This window comes from Pseudophryne corroboree, chromosome 10, assembly GCF_028390025.1.
Source record: "Pseudophryne corroboree isolate aPseCor3 chromosome 10, aPseCor3.hap2, whole genome shotgun sequence".
NCBI lineage: Eukaryota > Metazoa > Chordata > Amphibia > Anura > Myobatrachidae > Pseudophryne > Pseudophryne corroboree.
In genome coordinates, this window is record NC_086453.1 from 139,481,381 (window position 1) to 139,508,073 (window position 26,693).

General features: G+C 46.9%; 1 protein-coding gene across 4 annotated transcripts in view; it reads right to left on the bottom strand.

Moving 5' to 3' along the window:
* Nucleotides 1-26,693, bottom strand: part of LOC134966241 (leukocyte receptor cluster member 8 homolog) — a 126,843-nt gene that overhangs the window by 91,699 nt on the left and 8,451 nt on the right. For 3 of the 4 annotated variants that reach the window (XM_063942821.1, XM_063942822.1, XM_063942819.1), the window contains exons 2-4: nucleotides 14,752-14,825; nucleotides 6,200-6,356; nucleotides 5,639-5,740 (exon numbers count right to left, since the gene is read on the bottom strand). In XM_063942821.1, the coding sequence (XP_063798891.1) occupies nucleotides 5,639-5,740; nucleotides 6,200-6,356; nucleotides 14,752-14,789 (297 nt within the window). In that variant the 5' untranslated portion in view covers nucleotides 14,790-14,825. The remainder of the gene's footprint in view (nucleotides 1-5,638; nucleotides 5,741-6,199; nucleotides 6,357-14,751; nucleotides 14,826-26,693) is intronic. The other variant, XM_063942820.1, reaches the window with a different exon arrangement.

Consider the following 26,693-nt stretch of genomic DNA (forward strand, 5'->3'; position numbering starts at 1 on the left):
TTGAGGTCAAAGTTCAATCACGAATGACATCGAAAGTGTAAATATGCAACTTTTTGAATGATTACGACTAATTTACTAAGCTGCCGTATTCTGCATTTTCGGTTTTTCCGATGTCGATGTCATTCGTTTTTTTAGGCAGTGTTTTACGTGAGTGACTTGTAAAACACTGCCGACTTTAATACAATGAATCTCGGCCGGATCTGAGAGATCCGTGCAGGGCTTCATTGTGCACCTTGTAAAAAAAAAAAAAAAAAATGTTTAAAAACTTTAAAAAAAAAATTGCGTGGGGTCCCCCCTCCTAAGCCAAACCAGCCTCGGGCTCTTTGAGCCGGCCCTGGTTGCAAAAATATGGGAGAAAAATTGACAGGGGTTCCCCCATATTTAAGCAACCAGCACCGGGCTCTGCGCCTGGTCCTGGTTCCAAAAATACGGGGGACAAAAAGCGTAGGGGTCCCCCGTATTTTTGAAACCAGCACCGGGCTCCACTAGCTGGACAGATAATGCCACAGACGGGGGTCACTTTTATACAGTGCCTTGCGGCCGTGGCATCAAATATCCAACTAGTCACCCCTGGCCGGGGTACCCTGGGGGAGTGGGGACCCCTTCAATCAAGGCCCCCCCCCCCCCCCCCAGCCACCCAAGGGCCAGGGGTGAAGCCCGAGGCTGTCCCCCCCATCCAATGGGCTGCGGATGGGGGGCTGATAGCCTTTGTGAAAAGTGTTTGATATTGTTTTTAGTAGCAGTACTACAAGGCCCAGCAAGCCTCCCCCGCAAGCTGGTACTTGGAGAACCACAAGTACCAGCATGCGGCGGAAAAACGGGCCCGCTGGTACCTGTAGTACTACTACTAAAAAAATACCCCAATAAAGACATCACACACACACCTTGAAAGTATAACTTTAATACATACATGCACACCAACATACATACATACATACTTACCTATGTTCCCACGCAGGTCGGTCCTCTTCTCCAGTAGAATCCATGGTGTACCTGTAGAAAAAATTATACTCACATAATCCATGGTTGAAGGCTCCTCTGCTTGTAATCCTTTTGTAATCCACGTACTTGAAAAAAAAAAAAAAAAAAAAACGGATACCCGACCACGAACTGAAAGGGGCCCCATGTTTTAACATGGGACCCCTTTCCCCGAATGCAAGAAACCCCCTCTGACTGATGTCTAAGTGGGTTTCTTCAGCCAATCAGGGAGCGCCACGTTGTGGCACCCTCCTGATCGGCTGTGTGCTCCTGTACTGTCTGACAGGCGGCACACGGCAGTGTTACAATGTAGCGCCTATGCGCTCCATTGTAACCAATGGTGGGAACTTTGTGGTCAGCGGTGAGGTCACTTTCGGTCAACCGCTGACTACAAAGTTCCCACCATTGGTTACAATGGAGCGCATAGGCGCTACATTGTAACACTGCCGTGTGCCGCCTGTCAGACAGTACAGGAGCACACAGCCGATCAGGAGGGTGCCACAACGTGGCGCTCCCTGATTGGCTGAAGAAACCCACTTAGACATCAGTCAGAGGGGGTTTCTTGCATTCGGGGAAAGGGGTCCCATGTGAAAACATGGGGCCCCTTTCAGTTCGTGGTCGGGTATCCGTTTTTTTTTTTTCAAGTACGTGGATCACAAAAGGATTACAAGCAGATGAGCCTTCAACCATGGATTATGTGAGTATAATTTTTTCTACAGGTACACCATGGATTCTACTGGAGAAGAGGACCGACCTGCGTGGGAACATAGGTAAGTATGTATGTATGTTGGTGTGCATGTATGTATTAAAGTTATACTTTCAAGGTGTGTGTGTGATGTCTTTATTGGGGTATTTTTTTAGTAGTAGTACTACAGGTACCAGCGGGCCCGTTTTTCCGCCGCATGCTGGTACTTGTGGTTCTCCAAGTACCAGCTTGCGGGGGAGGCTTGCTGGGCCTTGTAGTACTGCTACTAAAAACAATATCAAACACTTTTCACAAAGGCTATCAGCCCCCCATCCGCAGCCCATTGGATGGGGGGACAGCCTCGGGCTTCACCCCTGGCCCTTGGGTGGCTGGGGGGGGGGGGACCCCTTGATTGAAGGGGTCCCCACTCCCCCAGGGTACCCCGGCCAGGGGTGACTAGTTGGATATTTGATGCCACGGCCGCAAGGCACTGTATAAAAGTGACCCCCGGCTGTGGCATTATCTGTCCAGCTAGTGGAGCCCGGTGCTGGTTTCAAAAATACGGGGGACCCCTACGCTTTTTGTCCCCCGTATTTTTGGAACCAGGACCAGGCGCAGAGCCCGGTGCTGGTTACTTAAATATGGGGGAACCCCTGTCAATTTTTTCCCCATATTTTTGCAACCAGGGCCGGCTCAAAGAGCCCGAGGCTGGTTTGGTTTAGGAGGGGGGACCCCACGCATTTTTTTTTGTGAAAAATTATAACATTTCCCACCCCTTCCCACTGAAAAACATGCACGGATCTCATGGATCCGTGCATGCCTATACAAACACGGGATAAAAAAGCAGGTCTTTTTTTTTTAGTTTTTTTTCACAATTTGTATTTTAGCACGGCAGTGTTTGGCTATTGTCGGCAGTGTTTGTGTTTTGCACTTTTTAGTAAATTCCCCATTTCTACCAAATTGCAGGCGTATTTGACCGATGGTGTATTGATTCGTGATTTTTTCCTAGGACTTCCAAAACATTACGAATGCCCTCATCACTGCCGTGATTTTTGCTTAGTAAATTACCGAGATGACACTTTGAAGAAAAAACGGCATCTCGGTCAAAATCGGGACCTTAGTAAATATACCCCATAGAGAGAGTTCAGCCAGCTCACGCCTATCCCGGTTCTGAAGTCAGTAACAATACTGCCCAGACCTGCTAGCGCTTTTATTATATATATATTAATTCACCAATCACTAGTGCCCCCCCCCGCCCCCCCAGTTTTGCACCCTGTTAGTTGCACCGCAGTGTGGAGGATCAGGGTCAGCGTCTCTGCAGCCTTCTGTGAAGAGAAAAATGGCGCTGGTGAGAGCTATGCGGCTAAGCCCCGCCCCCGACATGGCGCGCTTCAGTCCCGCTCAAAATTCTTTATACTGGTGGGGGTCCCTTAACCAGTGCCTGGGCACTGTTATACTCTATGCCAGTGCTATTTGAGGCCCCCCATGCTGCCCAGGGTGCCCCCCCTGCACCCTGCAGTGCTGTGATCAGTGTGGGAGCATGGCGCGCTGCGCGGTTCATATTGCATAAAGTTAATGCATTGTGATTCTCCATTTCCTGCTCTAAGGGTTTAAATAGCTTTCATTCCACACTCAGCATGCACACCTTGAAAAAGACCTGTTAGGTCGAAACGGCGTTGGTGCATGCTGAGAGTGGAGCTTTCCATTTTATTATTGAAGCAAGTCTGGCCATTATTTTCACCTGTGAGGTACACTGGGGTTTTGCACAGAGGGTACTCCGGATCGCCTGTCTGTATTGGAGTTTTTACCATCTTCTCCCAATGTCCCCGTTTGGTACACTAGAGTGGTAGATATGGTCTTTTTATTGTTTCCATACATTTTTAATTGGTATTTTCTGTAAAAATAAAAAATCAATTTTCCATTGAATCCACCTCGTTGGATCATCATTTAAAGATACCTTTACACACGGAATGAACACATCACACACGTGAGTGGGGTACGCTGTGCCTTTACTAATTGACTAGACAAAGATACCTTTATGTGCATTTCCTTATTTTACTCTATGTGAGTTTCGGTACGCTAATTTATATCAAATTGGTGGCGAGATACTATTCTTTCTTCTATCAAGTCTCACTGTACACCAGGGCTCCAGTTTCTGGACACCATGAAAACTCCTCCTATATACAATACTACACATTGGTTTTCTTTTCATATTTTTGTTTTACATGTTTATTGAGGACATTTGGCTCAAGACGGATGCCCCAAGGACTTCTGTTTGGACAATCAAACCGTATTGTTGATTTTAAAAAAATTTAAATTTTTATATACATTTCCTTTCCGTTTATCTGTATTAATTATCATTGGGCGCCTTTGATCATATCCCTCCCTTTTGTATATTTGCACTTTCACCTATATTTGGGCAGGTTTTTGGGATTTTGATTGGGCTGACCTTATTTCTGTGCGCCAGAGTTCACTCCTTCATTAGTACCATTTGTTGTAAAAAATCGATTTGGAGGAAAAACTGAGACATATATTCTGTACCCTGTGGATACCAAACGGCGAATCCAGGTGTCTGTGGCTGTCTGTTTCCAAATGTGGTGAAATGATAACAGACGACCACCCACCTGTGGAATCCCCAGGTGGAACAGGAGACCATCATGACACCTGTTTTTCAGCGGGCTGGGCAACAGGCAGCGGTTTACATCCGGCCTTCACCTCTGCCACCTCTATTCTGTGCGGCGGTGCCGGTTCCTCTGCCTCGAAAGGCCTGGAAGGAAGGACCCGTATAAACCCATCTGGTAGGCGGTGTTGCCGACTGTAAAAAGGTGGTTTTGACGCCCGTCGACCCATTTGTCTAATTCTGGTCCAAACAGGATGACGCCTGTGAATGGTAGAGCCTCGGCCGCTCTTTTGGACTCCGTATCAGCATGCCAAGAGAGCAACCAAAGCACTCTACGAGCTGCAATGGCCGAAGTGGAAATCCTGGCACTGACCTTAGCGGCTTCAGTCAAATAAGATGTCGACTCGCGTATATGCTCCGCAAGAACTCTCTCGGAGCCACCGAGTTGAGACCATTAACTAACTCCTCCGCCCATCTGACCACTGCGCTGTTTACCCATGCACTGACAAGTGCAGGCCTGAGCTGAGCTCCTGCCGCAGTGTATATGGATTTGAGTGTAGAGTCCAACTTACACTCCGACATTTCCTTAAGTGACATCACTCCTGGTACCGGAAGAGTCTTTTTCGATAGTCTGGATACAGACGCATCGACTAGTGGAGGGGTTTCCCACTTCGAAGACATGGACGACTGGAAAGGGTAGTTAGAAAGAAATTTCTTGTGGACTTGAAACTGCTCGTCAGGCTGTTTCCATGCCGTGGCTAAGTGGTCATATAACTGTTGAGAAAAAGGAAAAACAAGAGATGTTTGACGTTACCAAACAACTCAAATTCGTTAGGCTCCAGTACCGGATCCTCTGGAAATTTCAGAATCTTTTTCACCGCAGTGATCAAGGATTCGACACCCTGCAGAATGGTGTCCACATCCTGTTACAGGTCTTCTGGATTTTTCTCCCATTCGCCTTCCTTGTCATGTCGACCTAATGACCATGTTGACCTAGCAACCCTTTCGACCTCATGCATGTCGACCAATAGTGGTCGACCTAATGACCGTATCCCACTACTGAAAGTAGCTTTTATTACCTATTACATCTCTGATTCACAAAAGTTGTACCCTAGACTTGGGCTAACTAGTTTTTATAAATGTGATGCTACCATTGCTACCATGTGCGTTAGTAAGTTGGGATTCAAAGAACTGAAACATTTTTTAATTAATGTTCCCTCAGGTCCCAATTGCCTTTAATTCCCCAGGATATATTTATCACCACCATTAGGAAATACATGCCAGGAAGATCAATCTTACAAAAACAAAAAAACACAGACCACAGCTTTATAACAGAAGACACAATAGATACATACCATCGGGTAATAGTAGTTGTACGCATATGGATAATTATACTGTGAAGAATACCACTGAAAATACTGCTGCTGCACAGACGCCTCCTCCTGTGATGCCGAATACTGTCAGGGAACAGAAAAAAATATTTGCAGACACTTTTACTAACACATTTTAGTAAGATGAAAATGTACTTTGCTTACAAGTATACTTCAAAATGAGATTTTAGAAACCGCAACTGAGTAATTACTATAAACGAGTTGGTAACTATAACGAACTTTTATACCGAACTGAAAGCTCCAATTTGCAAATATCAAACTTTACAAACCAATAGCAGAATGCAGGAAAATCCCTTTATTGTGAGCATTTAGGATACCGTGTCCAGCCACTGTTTATGTAACTTGGCCAAAAAAATGACAAACCAATAGCAGAGTGCAAGCAAATCCCTTTATTGTGAGCATTTCTGATAGTGTGTCCAAGCACTGGTTTTATAACTTTGCTAAAAAGGTGACACACCTGTCCCAATACTCAAGTAATATTACAGAGGTCGCTGTTATTAGTACACACTGTTAGCTGATCATTACCTGCTCATTAGCTTGCCCATCATTTGATTCCTTACTAGCAGCAGTACTATTGGCCTTAGTGATGCTTGCCAAAGCTTGTCGCGCTTTCTCCCACTCAGGATTCTCATGCATCGGAGCGTCAGAACTATTCTCTCTGCCGATATTGTATTGCTGACCCCTGTAAGAACAGTTCAAACACATTCACAAACACAATGTAAAAAAATCAAAGCTATGTCCACTGACAAATGTTGTCTTTAGTCACAAGATTATAGGCAATGCTTACTGCTTTCACATCGCAGTAGCGGGTCACACCAGGGACTTGTGCATGGCTCCTTCTCGGGTGCAACCTGCTTGAGATCCCTTTAAGACTGGTGGCACCTGACGTGTGCAGTGGCGGTGCTTGGAGATCAGATCATCTCCATCTCAGGAGCGGCTTGACAAGAGATGGAGATGCTGACTTTTCCAGCAGGATTTGGCACCTCCCCACACTGCCAAAAGTACTAAAACCTGGTTCAATGACCGTGAGATTACGGTGCTAGATTGGCCAGCAAACTCGCCTGACCTGAACCCCATAGAGACTCTATGGGGCATTGCCAAGAGAAAGATGAGAGACATGAGACCGAACAATACAGAAGAGCTGAAGGCCGCTATTGAAGCATCCTGGTCTTCCATAACACCTCAACAGTGCCACAGGCTGATAGAATCCATGCCACGCCGCACTGAGGCAGTAATTCATGCAAAAGGGGCCCAAACCAAGTACTGAGTACATATGCATGATTATACTTTTCAGAGGGTCGACATTTCTGTATTTAAAATCCTTTTTGTTTTATTTTATGTAATATTCTAATTTTCTGAGATTATGGATTTGGGGTTTTCTTTAACTGTAAGCCACAATCAAAGTTATAACAAATGCTTGAAATATCTCACTTTGCATGTAATGAGTCTTTATAATATATTAGTTTAACATGTTAAGTTGAATTACTGAAATAAATGAACTTTTGCACGATATTCCAATTTTCTGAGTTTCACCTGTATATAATGTCTAGAACAACATAGGATATACTTTTTATGAATATAGGGTACTGGCAATCTCTCTCTTTTGGAAGTCCTCAAAAAGTGTTTATCCACTTATAGTAATAGGCACTGCTGTATAGAGACACTGCATGCATCAACTGTTTTAAGAATTGTTGTTGCAAAATGGCACTGAGGTCCTGGGTTCAATTCCCACCATGACCGTGACTGTGTGGAGTTTGTTCCCTGTGCTTGTGTGTGTGTTTCCTCTGGGCACTCAGGTTTCCTCATACACTCCAAAAATATACTAGTAGGGTAATCAGTTCCCAATAAAATGAACCCTAATGTGTGTGTGCTTATACATGTGGAAGGGAATATATAGACTAAGATCCACTGGGGCAGGGACTGATGCGCAAATGCCAAATAGTCTCTGTAAAGATCTGCAGAATATATCTGTGCTATATAAATAACTGGTAATAAATATTAGTGTTCCTGTTAAGATGTAGGTATGGCAGGGCGCTGGCGATTGTGGGTACAGTATCGGCACGTGCCCACAGAAGGGGGAGTGGCCGGCCAGGAGGTGCGTCTCCGCTGCTGTCACTATTGTGGCGCGTGCCTAGCACTTATGGAGTTGCTGGGCTCTCCCCTTAATGTGAATAGATGCCGTGCACATATTCACACGGTGACAGCACAGCACTGGCCAGGCTGTTTTAGCAGGGAGCAACTAAAACAGTTTAGCATGAACACTAATTATGGGAAGATCTGATACTATCTGCCCTGATAGGCTTCATGAGAGATGGCACTTGATGGCCAGAGACTGAATGAACGCACAATTGTGAAATTTGTGCTGGTTATTTGCTATAGAGGCCGCTTCTGTGTAACTGGCAGAGAGGATGACGAAGCCATACAATAACCTGATTCAAAATGGGGGAGGGGATTAAATTGTTTTGGAGACAAATGTAATGGGCACCCATCAGAGCAATTTAATTGTTGACCCCCTTGGGCTCACATGCCACGTGCACACCCACTAGTACCGAGTTTAGCCGTACAAAACAGCTGAACCAGTCTTAAGTTCAGAGAGTTTTTGCACATTTCAGCTCAGACCTCGGGAGGCTGTGAGCAGAAATGCATTGTCTCTCCCTCTGCATGCCTGCCCGAAACGAGCAACAATTTAACTGCTCCATCCTCTAGTGGCAGCAGAAGGGAAAAACAACTGTAATCCACCTATATGTGCACAATGGGTGTGGCTTATTAGAGCTACACTAAAAAGGTCTACAGTCAATAGCTATACCACTAATGGTAGACATACATTAGATCATCAGGGTCAAAAGGTCGACACAAAAAAAGGTAGACAATTTATGGGGGGGGAGGGGGGGGGGGGGTGTTTTTTAATCACTTTTTTTTGCCACAAACAAGCCCCATTAGTGTACTACTTTGCTCGCCATGCTTCGGGCAAGGTTACCATTTCCAACCGTAGTCCACGTGGATGGTAAAGTATGACAAAGTTGGAAAAAAAAAAACTTGTCTCTACCATACGTATGTCGACCACTGTCATGTTGACCTTTTGGCCCTGTCGACCTAATGCATGTCTACCATTAGTGGTAGACCTATAGTCCGGATACCGTGCACACTGATCTCAATACGGCTGCTTTTGGTATGCAAAAATAAGAATTTACTCACCGGTAATTCTATTTCTCGTAGTCCGTAGTGGATGCTGGGAACTCCGAAAGGACCATGGGGAATAGCGGGCTCCGAAGGAGGCAGGGCACTCTAGAAAGATTTAGGACTACCTGGTGTGCACTGGCTCCTCCCACTATGACCCTCCTCCAAGCCTCAGTTAGGACACTGTGCCCGGACGAGCGTACACAATAAGGAAGGATTTTGAATCCCGGGTAAGACTCATACCAGCCACACCAATCACACCGTACAACTCGTGATATGAATCCCAGTTAACAGTATGAAACAACTGAGCCTCTCAACAGATGGCTCAACAATAACCCGATTTAGTTAACAATAACTATGTACAAGTATTGCAGATAAACCGCACTTGGGATGGGCGCCCAGCATCCACTACGGACTACAAGAAATAGAATTACCGGTGAGTAAATTCTTATTTTCTCTAACGTCCTAGTGGATGCTGGGAACTCCGAAAGGACCATGGGGATTATACCAAAGCTCCCAAACGGGCGGGACAGTGCGGATGACTCTGCAGCACCGAATGAGAGAACTCCAGGGTATCAAATTTGTAGAATTTTGCAAACGTGTTTGCCCCTGACCAAGTAGCTGCTCGGCAAAGTTGTAAAGCCGAGACCCCTCGGGCAGCCGCCCAAGATGAGCCCACCTTCCTAGTGGAATGGGCATTTACAGATTTTGGCTGTGGCAGGCCTGCCACAGAATGAGCAAGCTGAATTGTACTACAAATCCAGCGAGCAATAGTCTGCTTAGAAGCAGGAGCACCCAGCTTGTTGGGTGCATACAAGATAACAGCGAGTCAGATTTTCTGACTCCAGCCATCCTGGAAACATATATTTTCAGGGCCCTGACAACGTCTAGCAACTTGGAGTCCTCCAAGTCCCTAGTAGCCGCAGGCACCACAATAGGCTGGTTCAGGTGAAACGCTGACACCACCTTTGGGAGAAATTGGGGACGAGTCCTCAATTCTGCCCTATCCATATGGAAAATCAGATAAGGGCTTTTACATGATAAAGCCGCCAATTCTGACACACGCCTGGCTGAAGCCAAAGCCAATAACATGACCACTTTCCACGTGAGATATTTCAGATCCACGGTTTTTAGTGGCTCAAACCAATGTGATTTTAAGAAACTCAACATCACGTTGAGATCCCAAGGTGCCAAAGGAGGCACAAATGGGGGCTGAATATGCAGCACTCCTTTCACAAATGTCTGAACTTCAGGTACTGAAGCTAGTTCTTTTTGAAAGAAAATCGACAGAGCCGAGATCTGTACTTTAATGGAGCCTAGTTTTAGGCCCATATTAACTCCTGCTTGCAGGAAATGCAGAAATCGACCTAGTTGAAATTCCTCTGTTGGGGCCTTTTCGGCCTCACACCATGCAACATACTTCCGCCATATGCGGTGATAATGATTTGCTGTAACCTCTTTTCTAGCTTTAATAAGCGTAGGAATGACTTCCTCCGGAATGCCCTTTTCCTTCAGGATCCGGCGTTCAACCGCCATGCCGTCAAACGCAGCCGCGGTAAGTCTTGGAACAGACAGGGCCCCTGCTGTAGCAGGTCTTGTCTGAGCGGCAGAGACCACGGGTCCTCTGAGATCATCTCTTGAAGTTCCGGGTACCACGCTCTTCTTGGCCAATCCGGAACCACGAGAATTGTGTTTACACCTCGCTTTCTTATTATTCTCAATACCTTTGGTATGAGAGGTAGAGGAGGGAACACATAAACTGACTGGTACACCCACGGTGTCACTAGAGCGTCCACAGCTATCGCCTGAGGGTCTCTTGACCTGGCGCAATACCTCTCTAGTTTTTTGTTTAGGCGGGACGCCATCATGTCCACCTGTGGACGATCCCACTGATTTACAATCATTTGGAAGACTTCTGGATGAAGTCCCCACTCTCCCGGGTGGAGGTCGTGCCTGCTGAGAAAGTCTGCTTCCCAGTTGTCCACTCCCGGGATGAACACTGCTGACAGTGCTAGTACATGATTTTCCACCCATCGGAGAATCCTTGTGGCTTCTGCCATTGCCATCCTGCTTCTTGTGCCGCCCTGTCGATTCACATGGGCGACTGCCGTGATGTTGTCTGACTGGATCAGCACCGGCTGGTGTAGGAGCAGGGATTTTGCTTGACTTAGGGCATTGTAAATGGCCCTTAGTTCCAGAATATTTATGTGAAGGGAAGTCTCCTGACTTGACCATAGTCCTTGGAAGTTTCTTCCCTTTGTGACTGCCCCCCAGCCTCGTAGGCTGGCATCCGTGGTCACCAGGACCCAGTCCTGTATGCCGAATCTGCGGCCCTCCAAAAGATGAGCACTCTGCAGTCACCACAGAAGAGACACCCTGGTTCTTGGGGACAGGGTTATCAAGCGATGCATCTGAAGATGCTATCCGGACCACTTGTCCAACAGGTCCCACTGAAAATTCCTGGCATGGAACCTGCCGAATGGAATTGCTTCGTAAGAAGCTACCATCTTTCCCAGGACCCGCGTGCAGTGATGCACCGATACCTGTTTTGGTTTTAGGAGGTCTCTGACTAGAGAAGACAACTCCCTGGCTTTCTCCTCCGGAAGAAACACTTTTTTCTGGACTGTGTCCAGAATCATTCCCAGGAACATTAGACGTGTCGTCGGGACTAGCTGTGACTTTGGGATATTCAGAATCCAGCCGTGCTGGCGCAGCACTTCCTGAGATAGTGCTACTCCCACTAACAACTGTTCCTTGGATCGTGCCTTTATTAGGAGATCGTCCAAGTATGGGATAATTAAAACTCCCTTTTTTCGAAGGAGTATCATCATTTCCGCCATAACCTTGGTAAATACCCTTGGTGCCGTGGAGAGTCCAAACGGCAGCGTCTGGAATTGGTAATGGCAATCCTGTACCACAAATCTGAGGTACTCCTGGTGAGGATGGTAAATGGGGACATGCAGGTAAGCATCCTTGATGTCCAGGGATACCATGTAATCCCCCTCCTCCAGGCTTGCAATAACCGCCCTGAGCGATTCCATCTTGAACTTGAATTTTTTTATGTATATGTTCAAGGATTTCAAATTTAAAATGGGTCTCACCGAACCGTCCGGTTTCGGCACCACAAATAGTGTGGAATAGTAACCCCGGCCTTGTTGAAGTAGGGGTACCTTGATTATCACCTGCTGGGAATACAGCTTGTGAATCGCTGCTAGCACCGCCTCCCTGTCTGAGGGAGCAATCGGCAAGGCAGATTTTAGTCCACTGGCGAGTCCATAAGCATCTCCTAGCAGAGATGGACAATGCACTTATTTTAGATGCCAGCCGGCAGACTTCCCTCTGTGCATCTCTCATATATAAGACCGAGTCTTTGATATGGTCAATTGTCAGCAGAATCGTGTCTCTGTCTAGTGTGTCAATATTTTCTGACAGTTTATCCGACCACGCAGTGGCAGCACTGCACATCCATGCTGACGCAATAGCTGGTCTAAGTATAATGCCTGAGTGTGTATATACAGACTTCAGGATCGCCTCCTGCTTTCTATCAGCAGGTTCCTTAAGGGCGGCCGTATCCTGAGACGGTAGTGCCACCTTTTTAGACAAACGTGTGAGCGCTTTATCCACTCTAGGAGGTGTTTCCCAGCGTGACCTATCCTCTGGCGGGAAAGGGAACGCCATTAGTACCTTCTTAGGAATTACCAATTTCTTATCAGGGGAAGTCCACGCTTCTTCACACACTTCATTTAATTCATCTGACGGGGGAAAAACTACAGGTAGTTTTTTCTCCCCAAACATAATACCCTTTTTTGTGGTACCTGGAAGTAAATCAGAGATATTTAACACATCTTTCATTGCCTCAATCATGCAGTGAATGGCCTTAATGGGCATTAAATTTGACTCCTCGTCGTCGACACTGGTGTCAGTATCCGTGTCGACATCTACTTGTGCCATCTGAGATAGCGGGCGTTTCAGAGCCCCTGATGACTTTTGAGACACCTGAGAACTCGGCTGTCCCGCAGTCGGCATGTCGTCAAATTTCTTATGTAATGAGTCTATACGTGCACTCATTTCTTTCCATAAACACATCCACTCAGGTGTCTGCCCCCCAGGGGGTGACATCCCTTCTAAAGGCATCTGCTCCGCCTCCACCTCATTATCCTCATCAAACATGTCGACACAGCCGTACCGACACACTCCACACACACAGGGAATGCTCAAAATAGAGGACAGGACCCACAAAAGCCCTTTGGGGGGACAGAGTGAGAGTATGCCAGCACACACCAGAGCGCTATATAAGGCAGGGACTAACTGAGTTATGTCCCTTATAGCTGCTTTTTAATATAAACTATATACTGCGCCAAATTAAATGCCCCCCCTCTCTCTTTTTTACCCTTTTCTGTAGAGTAGTCTGCAGGGGAGAGCCAGGGAGCTTCCTTCCAGCGGAACTGTGAGGGAAAAATGGCGCCCAGTGTGCTGAGGGAGATAGCTCCGCCCCTTTTCCGTGGCCTATTCTCCCGCTTTTTTATGGAATCTGGCAGGGGTATTTACCTCATATATAGCCCCTGGGGCTATATATTGAGGTATTTTTGCCAGCCAAGGTGTTTTTATTGCTGCCTCAGGGCGCCCCCCCCAGCGCCCTGCACCCTCAGTGACCGGAGTGTGAAGTGTGAGAGGAGCAATGGCGCACAGCTGCAGTGCTGTGCGCTACCTTGGTGAAGACTGATGTCTTCATGCCGCCGATTTTCCGGACCATCTTCTTGCTTCTGGCTCTGTAAGGGGGACGGCGGCGCGGCTCCGGGACCGAACATCAAAGCTGGGCCTGCGGTCGATCCCTCTGGAGCTAATGGTGTCCAGTAGCCTAAGAAGCCCAATCCGGCTGCAAGCAGGCGAGTTCGCTTCTTCTCCCCTTAGTCCCTCGCTGCAGTGAGCCTGTTGCCAGCAGGTCTCACTGAAAATAATAAACCTAAGACTATCTTTCTTCTAAGAGCTCAGGAGAGCCCCTAGTGTGCATCCAACCTCGGCCGGGCACAAAATCTAACTGAGGCTTGGAGGAGGGTCATAGTGGGAGGAGCCAGTGCACACCAGGTAGTCCTAAATCTTTCTAGAGTGCCCAGCCTCCTTCGGAGCCTGCTATTCCCCATGGTCCTTTCGGAGTTCCCAGCATCCACTAGGACGTTAGAGAAAAGGCCCCTTGCTAAGTGCTGCACATCGTCAGGTCACAGCAGGCAGACGGTATTCCACTCGTTCAGCGAGCAATGTCAAAGGGTTTCACACGTATTGCTGAGGCTGATGTCTGGTATAAATCAATACCAGCACAGAGTTTCTCCTTACAGGGCTCAGCAGATCAAACATTTGAAATGGACACAGATGGTGGAAAACAGATCTCTGCGCTATAGTCTCCCCCCCCCCCCCCCTCTCCTTAGAGCAAGTTATTAAGATTCCAGACACCCCCCCCCACCCAATCTCCCCTGCCACGATCGCCCCAAATAGCTGAAACTGTGAGACAGTGATCAGATTAGAAGATGTATCATATCTATTAAATGCAATTAGAATCAGTAGATCAGCAGTGTGGTCCAGTTTCAGTTATTTAATGGATACCGGCACTTCCTGTTAGATCAGTGATCAGGGTATAACTGAGGGAATATCGAAGAAAGGAAAGCTGAAGAAAACTGGTAGACAGCCCCTTTTAATAAGATATAAAGTACCAGAAGAGGAGATTATAATGCAGAAAAAATGGTAATAAATAAATCACACAGAAAAGCAATTTGGACCTTCATTTGCTTCTCTCCCCTAGCAAATTACATACTACTAGCTTGAATTTTAAAAGAACATTAAACAAAACCACTGTCAATGGAATTCACGTTATAACATACATGAAGACATTTAATAGCAAAACTTACCATTCAGGATTCAGTTGTTCTCCAAGATTCGTAGCCATTGCAACGTTTGTGAGAAGACTTGATGTGCGACCTATCTATAGGCAAAACAAAATTAACAATAACAGCATAAGTCATTTTATGTGACTTATTATTTAACACTTTCTTATATAGCGCAGAAAATTCTGTTGCGCTTTACAATTGGAAAGTGATAAAACAAAAATACAAATTCTTTTATAGGTTGTTAACAATGAGTATGAAATTCTGACTCTTATTTACTTCATGGACTTTAGTGAGCTCAAATTGGAACTGTGTTGTATCTATGTCTTCTGTGTAGTGACAGTGACCTGCTGTACCTACAGTACATTATAATACAGTTCTTATCAACTCCTTCTAAGTGTGCACAATCACACATCCATATTCTCTGCAATTACCAGGCTGTCTATTATTGCCCAGATCTTTCTCCTTGGTGGAATGTACTTCTAAGGTGAATTATGGATTACACACCTCTTCAGGTCATGTGCCCTTATTCTTATCTACCTCTATGTTCCTAGGGGTGTTAACTATACCGGCTTATGTATTGTGGTTTTAAAATTTGCATAAAGGTTTCTTTAAGGTGCCTCCTTGGGTTCACAACCTCCGTCCTACCCCCAGTGGCCATAAGGGGTATAGTATATGTGGACAAAAGAGGGTCTTAGCAGGCGTGTATATATAAAAATAAAAAAAATAAAAAAAACACCCTCAATTTATTTTTAAAACCATACTGTAGTATGGCGAGTGCTATCCATGACAGAATTGAAAGCACTGCTTTCTGTTTTATTTTTCAAAATACATTTGCCATCTCAGGATGGGTTGCGTTCAATATGCCGGCACTCATAATAATACCAACCGCACAACCCAATGGTGAGAATCCCGACAGGAGCAAGGTAAGTATACTTACCTACCCCCAATGCTCCATGGGCAAATGTATATGACAGTTCTTCTCCCGACTGGCAGCTGCCTCATTGTGCCCTCACTCTGCTCCTAGCCCCGCCACCTCTATAGTAAGGTGACCCGACATATGCATATGCCAGGTCACCTCTGCTGACTGCCCGTTTCCCCATCGCTCTGCCATCACCCCACTCTGCCTGCTTGCTCTGCATGTGCCCCACCTCAACCACTGCTCTGAACTCACCTGTCTGCCGCTGCTATATATTAGTGAGGTGACCAGACATATGCAGGGTCACAATTAATAATGTGATGCACCTGCGCACTGTGCCTTTGTTGGCTAATCTGGCTAGCTGCTGCACATTAATAGGTAATTCTATACACGAGAGAAGAAAAAAAGAATTGCCTTAAAGTGGTGCACATTGGTACATGTAAAACATAACTTTTATTCTTTATTATACTTAAAAAAAAAAAACTTGCGAAATATAAAAAACACATACAGGTAAAGAGATTAGAAAAAGTTTAAAAAATAATTTCCTGCGCACGGGACGTCCGCCAGACAGTAAATTAGTGTGACTATCTGTTATAGCGTATCTATCTACTTATATCCGCATTGATTCGTCATACATGCTATGCAGTATCAATGTTACGTAGTGGAAAGTAGTGTGTGTATAGCACTGTTGTAGTTTAAAATATTCTCAATGAGATATATGTGTTTGAACACACTGTAGAAGTATTGTGTCTTTACGGCCAAAAGTAGGTCTGTGATCAAATGCTACTGTCTACTGATTACTGTCTCAGCCTGTGCTTTATGGAGTTGTTAGTGCAGCATATCAGTACTGCAGTGTGTGCTATCTAGATTATAATTCAATTGAGTCCTACCCTTCCGGGATTAAATAGAGAATATCAATGTATATATTTTACACTAATATATAGTGACAGAATTCAGCATGTATAGCTGTGGATATTCCTCAAATATTGTTTAATTTCTATAGCTGTGTGTAACTGATAGTGTCCCAAATCAATGGTGTGTTGTTACAAAGTATCAGTATTCCTTGTTAACAACACTGCTGAATAGCTTTGCTGTGACTCATATGAAGCTGCTGGTAAATGAAGGTTGTTACTACCTCAGCAGATCTTTATCTATTATTCACTGCCCAGTATGTTGAATGCTGTAATTTGTAGCTATTCACATACACAATGTTTTATGCCTCAATTTGTTTGTGCATAGAATCACGGTGGGGATTGGTGCCAGATTGGCAATCTGGTTAGCCTTAGATAAAGCTTTTGCGAAACGTGCGTCAGGCGTTGCTGTGCACGGGATGTCTGCCAGTTAACTTTAAATCATGTCCATGCAGTGATATTTTCAATGTTTGAACCCCGGGAGGGCAGGATGTAATTGAACCATTACCTAGATAGTACGCACTGTAGTATTGACACGCTATACCAACTATTTTATAAAGCCTTTAAGAATAAAACTTATGTTTTACATGTACCAATGTGCACCACTTTAAGGCAATTCTTTTTTCTTCACTCGTGTATATGATTCTATTTTTTGCCTAGGTAGCACCCCCCATTATAGAATAGCCATACTAAGATATCAATTGGAACTTAAGGGGGTCTCTCTGTTATTATCCAATGACTTGTGCGACCTTTTTCTCCCGTATACATTAATAGGTAACCAACCTATACATAGACAAAAATATATAATGTAGAATGTGCTGCGCTCAGCCTAATGTTGAGAGTTGTGGTGCTCTTATGTTAATAACCTGACAAATGATAAGGATTCAAATGAATGAAGAATTTTACTTCTTAAAAGAAAGACTAATGTAGCTTTAACAAATAGTATTAATTATATGCTATAATCATGCTAGTGCTCATACAAGAGAATAGTGTAGGTATAAATCACTGGAAGAGGTACAATGAACAGCGAAAAAAAGAGGGAGAGAGAGAGGTGAGGCAATATAAATACATAAATATAAATGTCTCTGTATAAAAGTGGTCCAGAACAGTCACTGTATACAGGCACAATCCCGGAATTGCTGGGTAAAGGCACTAGGCAAGTGCTGGTAATAGTGTTTTTGCGGCTCCAAATGGTGATAAGAAATAAATGAGCAAAAAGATAAACAGTATCTGCTGCATGAGGTTGGTGAGTGGCGGCGTCCCGCTCACTTGCTTGTTGTACCTTGTGGTGTCTGGCCGAGCTCTGTAACTTTGCCCGGGTGCATCTGTGCTCCAGGACACGGAACCCAGGCGGGAGTCAGCCGTGGTCTGGGGAGAGGAGTTGATAAGGTCTGGCTTGTTCAGCCTTCCCCCCCCCCCTCCCCATTCTGCATCACCTCAAAAACAGTTGTTTCAATTCTTCCAGATGTAAGTTTAATTTTTACACCCAAAAAGTTGATGGTCTCAGGGAAGGTCTTATATGTGAACTGTACTACATGTCATGTGTTGTTATGTGTCTCCAATAGAGTATTCAATTGTATTTCATCACCTGCTCATATTAACAGGAGATCGTCGATATATCTTGCATATAATGGCAAATTACACAATTTCAGGTTTGGACGAAAACAATTGTTTTTCGACCATTATCATAAAGGCGTTGGCGTACGATGAGGCCCATAACAATACAAGAAACAGATAGAAACACCATTTTAAAACATGAGAGATTCCATCCACAACCATTAAGGGATGGGTTACCTTACTCTCAAAAGTTACGAGTAAGGAGGATCACTAGTAATCCAGTACAAACAGTGCACGCCATGGCCGAGACAGTTAACAAATTTGTTGAGAGGAGGTATCCCCGTAAACAATTAGAAAAGACCAGAGATAAAAGTATTAGCTATCCCTAGGGAGGACACGCTAAAAATTACAACTGAAAAAACAGTAGTAACATCTACTTTGCCCTGGGTAAATAGATATAATACTAGAAGCCATCTTACCAAAAGTGTAACAAAAACATTCTGGCCAATTGTAAATTTCGATAAAAACCTACCTGCATTGCATGGTACCCGACTTCTACCTTGTTATACCAGAGGTCGGAATTTGGGTGACCAATTAAACGTGACATCACCAAACTTAAAAATAAGATTTTACTCACTGGTAAATCTATTTCTCGTAGTCCGTAGTGGATGCTGGGAACTCCGTAAGGACCATGGGGATAGACGGGCTCCGCAGGAGACTGGGCACTCTAAAAGAAAGATTAGGTACTATCTGGTGTGCACTGGCTCCTCCCACTATGACCCTCCTCCAGACCTCAGTTAGGATACTGTGCCCGGAAGAGCTGACACAATAAGGAAGGATTTTGAATCCCGGGTAAGACTCATACCAGCCACACCAATCACACCGTATAACTCGTGATACTACACCCAGTTAACAGTATGAAATATAACTGAGCCTCTCAACAGATGGCTCAACAATAACCCTTAGTTAGGCAATAACTACATACAAGTATTGCAGACAATCCGCACTTGGGATGGGCGCCCAGCATCCACTACGGACTACGAGAAATAGATTTACCGGTGAGTAAAATCTTATTTTCTCTGACGTCCTAGTGGATGCTGGGAACTCCGTAAGGACCATGGGGATTATACCAAAGCTCCCAAACGGGCGGGAGAGTGCGGATGACTCTGTAGCAACGAATGAGAGAACTCAAGGTCCTCCTCAGCTAGGGTATCAATTTTGTAGAATTTAGCAAACGTGTTTGCCCCTGACCAAGTTGCAGCTCGGCAAAATTGTAAAGCCGAGACCCCTCGGGCAGTCGCCCAAGATGAGCCCACTTTCCTCGTGGAATGGGCTTTTACTGATTTAGGATGCGGCAATCCAGCCGCAGAATGCTCCAGCTGAATTGTGCTACAAATTCAGCGAGCAATAGTCTGCTTAGAAGCAGGAGCACCTATTTTGTTGGGTGCCTACAGGATAAAAAGCGAGTCAGTTTTCCTGACTCCAGCCGTCCTGGAAATATAAATTTTTAAGGCCCTGACTACGTCCAGTAACTTGGAATCTTCCAAGTCCCTAGTAGCCGCAGGCACTACAATAGGTTGGTTCAAGTGAAAAGCTGATACCACCTTAGGGAGAAACTGGGGACGAGTCCTCAATTCTGCCCTATCCATATGGAAAATCAGATAAGGGCTTTTACATAACAAAGCCGCCAATTCTGACACACGCCTGGCCGAAGCCAAAGCCAATAACATGACCACTTTCCACGTGAGATATTTCAAATCCACAGTTTTAAGTGGCTCAAACCAATGTGATTTTAAGAAACTCAACACCACGTTGAGATCCCAAGGTGCCACAGGAGGCACAAAAGGGGGCTGAATATGTAGCACTCCCTTTACAAATGTCTGAACTCCAGGCAGTGAAGCCAGTTCTTTCTGGAAGAAAATCGACAGAGCCGAAATCTGGACCTTAATGGAACCCAATTTTAGGCCCATAGTCACCCCTGACTGTAGGAAGTGCAGAAAACGACCCAGCTGAAATTCCTCTGTTGGGCCTTCCTGGCCTCACACCACGCAACATATTTTCGCCAAATACGGTGATAATGGTTTGCGGTTACTTCTTTCCTGGCTTTTATCAGCATAGGAATGACTTCTTCCGGAATGCCCTTTTCCTTTAGGATCCGGAATTCAACCGCCATGCCGTCAAACGCAGCCACGGTAAGTCTTGGAACAGACAGGGCCCCTGCTGTAGCAGATCCGGTCTGAGCGGTAGAGGCCATGGGTCCTCTGATATAATTTCTTGAAGTTCTGGGTACCAAGCTCTTCTTGGCCCATCCGGAACCACGAGTATCGTTCTTACTCCTCGTTTTCTTATTATTCTCAGTACCTTTGGTATGAGAGGCAGAGGAGGGAATACATAAACCGACTGGTACACCCACGGTGTCACTAGAGCGTCCACAGCTATTGCCTGAGGGTCCCTTGACCTGGCGCAATATCTAGTGTTTTGTTTAGGCGGGACGCCATCATGTCCACCTGTGGCCTTTCCCAACGGTTTACCAACAGTTGGAAGACTTCTGGATGAAGTCCCCACTCTCCCGGGTGTAGGTCGTGTCTGCTGAGGAAGTCTGCTTCCCAGTTGTCCACTCCCGGAATGAACACTGCTGACAGTGCTAAGACGTGATTTTCCGCCCATCGGAGAATCCTTGTGGCTTCTGCCATCGCCATCTTGCTTCTTGTGCCGCCCTGTCGGTTTACATGGGCGACTGCCGTGATGTTGTCTGATTGGATCAGTACCGGCTGGTTTTGAAGCAGAGGCCTTGCCAGACTTAGGGCATTGTAAATGGCCCTCAGTTCCAGAATATTTATGTGTAGGGACGACTCCTGACTTGACCAAAGTCCTTGGAAATTTCTTCCCTGTGTGACTGCCCCCCAGCCTCGAAGGCTGGCATCCGTGGTTACCAGGACCCAGTCCTGTATGCCGAATCTGCGGCCCTCTTGAAGATGAGCACTCTGCAGCCACCACAGTAGAGATACCCTGGTCCTTGGAGACAGGGTTATCAGCCGATGCATCTGAAGATGCGATCCCGACCACTTGTTCAAGAGGTCCCACTGAAAGGTTCTTGCATGGAACCTGCCGAATGGAATTTTGCTTCGTAAGAAGCTACCATTTTTCCCAGGACTCGTGTGCAGTGATGCACCGATACCTGTTTTGGTTTCAGGAGGTCTCTGACTAGAGATGACAGCTCCTTGGCTTTCTCCTGCGGGAGAAACACTTTTTTCTGTTCTGTGTCCAGAACCATCCCCAGGAACAGTAGGCGTGTGGTAGGAACCAGCTGTGACTTTGGAATGTATAGAATCCATCCATGCTGTTGTAGCACTTCCCGAGATAGTGCTACTCCGACCAACAACTGCTCCTTGGACCTCGCCTTTATAAGGAGATCGTCCAAGTACGGGATAATTAAAACTCCCTTTTTTCGAAGGAGTATCATCATTTCTGCCATTACCTTGGTTAAGACCCTCGGTGCCATGGACAGTCCAAACGGCAGTGTTTGGAATTGGTAATGGCAATCCTGTACCACAAATCTGAGGTACGCCTGGTGAGGATGGTAAATGGGGACATGTAGGTAAGCATCCTTGATGTCCAGGGATACCATGTAATCCCCCTCCTCCAGGCTTGCAATAACCGCCCTGAGCGATTCCATCTTGAACTTGAATTTTTTTATGTATGTGTTCAAGGATTTCAAATTTAAAATGGGTCTCACCGAACCGTCCGGTTTCGGTACCACAAACAGTGTGGAATAGTAACCCCGTCCTTGTTGAAGTAGGGGCACCTTGACTATCACCTGCTGGGAATACAGCTTGTGAATTGCCTCTAGCACAGCCTCCCTGCCTGAGGGAGTTGTCGGCAAGGCAGATTTGAGGAAACGGCGGGGGAGAGACGCCTCGAATTCCAGCTTGTACCCGAGATACTACTTGAAGGATCCAGGGATCCACCTGTGAGCGAGCCCACTGATCGCTGAAATTTTTGAGGCGGCCCCCCACCGTACCTGGCTACGCCTGTGGAGCCCCCGCGTCATGCGGTGGACTCAGAGGAAGCGGGAGAAGAATTTTGATTCTGGGAACTGGCTGACTGGTGCAGCTTTTTCCCTCTTCCCTCGTCTCTGTGCAGAAAGGAAGCGCCTTTGACCCGCTTGCTTTTCTGAAGCCGAAAGGACTGTACCTGATAATACAGTGCTTTCTTAGGCTGTGAGGAAACCTGAGGTAAACATTTTTCTTCCCAGCTGTTGCTGTGGATACGAGGTCCCAGAGACCATCCCCAAACAATTCCTCACCCTTATAAGGCTCTATGTGCCTTTTAAAGTCAGCATCACCTGTCCAGTGTCGGGTCTCTGATACCCTCCTAACAGAATGGGCATTGCATTAATTCTGGATGCCAGCCGGCAAAATATCCCACTGTGCATCCCTCATATATAAGACGACGTCTTATGTTCGCAAAATAGTATCCCTGTTTGACAGGGTTACAGACCACGCTGCAGCAGCACTATCTGCAGGTCTCAGTCTAGTACCTGAGTGTGTAAATACAGACTTCAGGATAGCCTCCTGCTTTTTATCAGCAGGTACCTTCAAAGTGGCCGTATCCTAAGATGGCAGTGCCACCTTTTTTGACAAACGTGTGAGCGCCTTATCCACCCTAGGGGATATCTCCCAGCGTAACTTATCCTCTGGCGGGAAAGGGTACGCCATCAGTAACTTTTTAGAAATTACCAGTTTCTTATCGGGGGAACCCACGCTTTTTCACACTTCATTCACTCATTTGATGGGGGAACAAAACACTGCCTGCTTTTTCTCCCCAAACATAAAACCCTTTTTTAGTGGTACTTGGGTTAATGTCAGAAATGTGTAACACATTTTTTATTGCCGGGATCATGTAACGGATGTTCCTAGTGGATTGTGTATATGTCTCAACCTCGTCGACACTGGAGTCAGACTCCGTGTCGACATCTGTGTCTGCCATCTGAGGGAGCGGGCGTTTTTGAGCCCCTGATGGCCTTTGAGACGCCTGGGCAGGCGCGGGCTGAGAAGCCGGCTGTCCCATAGCTGTTACGTCATCCAGCCTTTTATGTAAGGAGTTGACACGGTCGGTTTATACCTTCCACCTATCCATCCACTCTGGTGTCGGCCCCACAGGGGGCGACATCACATTTATCGGCATCTGCTCTGCCATCACATAAGCCTCCTCATCAAACGTGTCGACACAGCCGTACCGGCACACCGCACACACACACAGGGAATGCTCTGACTGAGGACAGGACCCCACACAGCCCTTTGGGGAGACAGAGAGAGAGTATGCCAGCACACACCAGAGCGCTATATAATTTTGGGATTAACACTATATTGAGTGAATTTTTCCCAATAGCTGCTTGTATATACAATATTGCACCTACATTTTGTGCCCCCCTCTCTTTTTAACCCTTTGAGCCTGAAAACTACAGGGGAGAGCCTGGGGAGCTGTCTTCCAGCTGCACTGTGAAGAGAAAATGGTGCCAGTGTGCTGAGGGAGAAGCCCCGCCCCTTTTTCAACTGACTTTCTCCCGCTTTTTCTGGAATACTGGCAGGGGTAATTTTACATCTATATAGCCTCTAGGACTATATATGATGTAGATTTGCCAGCCAAGGTGTCATATATTGCCCTCAGGGCGCCCCCCCCAGCGCCCTGCACCCTCAGTGACCGGAGTGTGAAGTGTGCATGAGGAGCAATGGCGCACAGCTGCAGTGCTGTGCGCTACCTTGGTGAAGACTGAAGTCTTCTGCCGCCGATTTTCCGGACCTCTTCTTGCTTCTGGCTCTGTAAGGGGGACGGCGGCGCGGCTCCGGGAACGAACACCAAGGCCAGTTCCATGCGGTCGATCCCTCTGGAGCTAATGGTGTCCAGTAGCCTAAGAAGCCCAAGCTAGCTGCAAGCAGGTAGGTTCGCTTCTTCTCCCCTTAGTCCCTCGATGCAGTGAGCCTGTTGCCAGCAGGTCTCACTGTAAAATAAAAAAACTAAAATAAACTTTCTTTCTAGGAGCTCAGGAGAGCCCCTAGTGTGCATCCAGCTCGGCCGGGCACAGAAATCTAACTGAGGTCTGGAGGAGGGTCATAGTGGGAGGAGCCAGTGCACACCAGATAGTACCTAATCTCTTTTAGAGTGCCCAGTCTCCTGCGGAGCCCGTCTATCCCCATGGTCCTTACGGAGTTCCCAGCATCCACTAGGACGTCAGAGAAAAACAATCACAACAGCAGCAATTTTTTTATCCCAAAGAGCGAGTTGTTAACGTTGCTTGGGTTGTACTACCTGCAGGTCCCTTATACCAGGGGACACCGACACCGTCACCCACCCCCATTCAGGGAAGAAGTACTCAATTAGGGGTGTGGATCATCAAATCAACAGTGTCTAGGTCAACAATGTTTACGTAGACCACTAAAGGTCGACATGTGCTAGGTCGACAGGTCAAAAGGTCGACATGAGTTTTTTTGGTGTCGTTTTCTGCGTACAGTGACCGGGAAGGCGAATTATTGCACCATGTCCGCTCGCCATGCTTCGGGCAAGGTGCCTCGCTTCGCTCGGCACAGATTACCGTTCCAATCGTAGTCCACGTGAATCGTTAAGTATGAAAAAGTTCAAAAAAATATTTTTATTTTTTTTTAAACTCATGTCAGCCTTTTGACATGTCGACCTAGCAGATGTCGACATAGAAACCCTGTTGACCTAAACATTGTCGACCTAGACAGTGTCGATCTTCAGACCGGATCCCCTCAATTAGAAATGCGTTAACATGCACAACCAAATTCGAGAGCCAATCAGAGCTCGCAGACCGGCAGCCGCGGCTCCTGATTGGCTGCCGGTCCGCGAGCTTTGATTGGCTCATGAACCTGCGGCTGGTTTCAAGTCCTACACGCCGCCGCCCGACAATAGCCGCGCTCTCCTCCGTGTGGTGACAGCTGAGACACGCTGCCGCCGGACTGTGCGGCGGCGTCTCACTGAGAGGAGCGGGTGGGCCGGACCAAACGGCTTCGCGGGCCTTATACGGCCCGTGGGCCGGAGGTTCCCCACCCCTGGTCTATTTGATCTTGTGAGATAAAGGAAAAAAGAGGTGAGAAAAGGATCTGTCTTCAGTGCACAAAGATTTAAAATATAACTTTTAGACTTCCGGTGGGCGGACCTACGACTGGCCGCATTTTAATAGAGCTCTCTGTCCCCTTGCTCCCTTATCACCTATTAAGGGGATCAACACCACACTCCAGCCCCTCAAAATATCACGGGGCCTGGCGGAGATAGAGGTGGGCAAGAGGGTAACATCACCCAGGCTCCCCACCGCCTTCAACCCCGGATTTCGGACGCCAGCTGTGGCGTCTGCTGCCCGCGGCTGCCATTTTGAGAGTGGCCGGGCGCCCTGCTCCCCTTCTCCCCCGCTCTGCCTACCGCCCAAGACAAGCGAAGCGGGTGACTGCAGACGGCTCACCGCGTCCCGGCTCGTAGCAGCGGACGCTGCTAGGCAACGGAGCGGGACTAAGCCTGCGGAGAGAGGACGCCGCTAGATGTCTGGGGAGAACGCCGTGTAGGCGCCCCCCACCTTCCCCGCTCTACAAGTACAGTCTCTGGCCGCACCAGACCGCTCTGCTGAGCAATATAAGCCGGCAACATAAAACTCACCAGCGGTGTGCTCTCCAACGTTGCTGGTTGTGCCCTGTGTGATTCCCTGCTGCCTGAGTCCCTGCCTGGTGCCTCTCCCAGACCACAGGTGCCACAGGATCCATAAGCGCAGCCCTCCTACTCTGCTCCCCTCGGGAGGAGGGGGATACTTGCTCTCCCTACAATCCTGACTACCTTCCATTTGTGCCGACACATTTATCAGTGGAGAGGGAGGAGAGGTTATTGACCCTCGCACAGCTTTTGGAGTTGCTGCGTGCAGAATATATATTATCCCATAGGCGATTGACGTGCCGTTTTGTCATCAGCTGTGCCCACGCACTTGCAACTCGACAGACATAATACTCCCTGCAGGGCAGGATAATTGATTTCATCTACTTTCTCATCGTGACACGACACATCCTCTTTATTGTCATGGATAAATATGTGGCGAAATCTCAGCGAGGGGGTCGCGGATCCGCACCGGTGAAAACTAAGGAAACTAGGGCCTCGGCCTCCATGCATGCTTGTTCTCCACCTCCTTCACCCAACACCAATGTCTTGGACAGTGTACCGGACCCCTCCAGATACACGGCAGACGCGGTGACCAGGGCGCAGGAAATCTCTGACATCCTCTCACCGCTGTTTGATAAGAAACTCGCTGGTCTGAAAGACGCCATTGACTAGACCATGACGCAGCTAAAAGAGCACAGCTCCCGGCTGGATGAGGCCGAACAACGGGTCTCGAACCTGGAAGATGATCTGACGGCGACACGTTCTGTCGTCGATAGTCAAGCATCCACTATCTCTGCCATACAAGAAAAGCTTGAAGATTTAGAAAATTGTAATCGTCGAAATAATCTCCGGCTGATCAGCTTGCCAGAATCCGTTAAACCTCGGGAGTTGCTGTCCTTGGTTTCTGCCTGGCTGCCGAC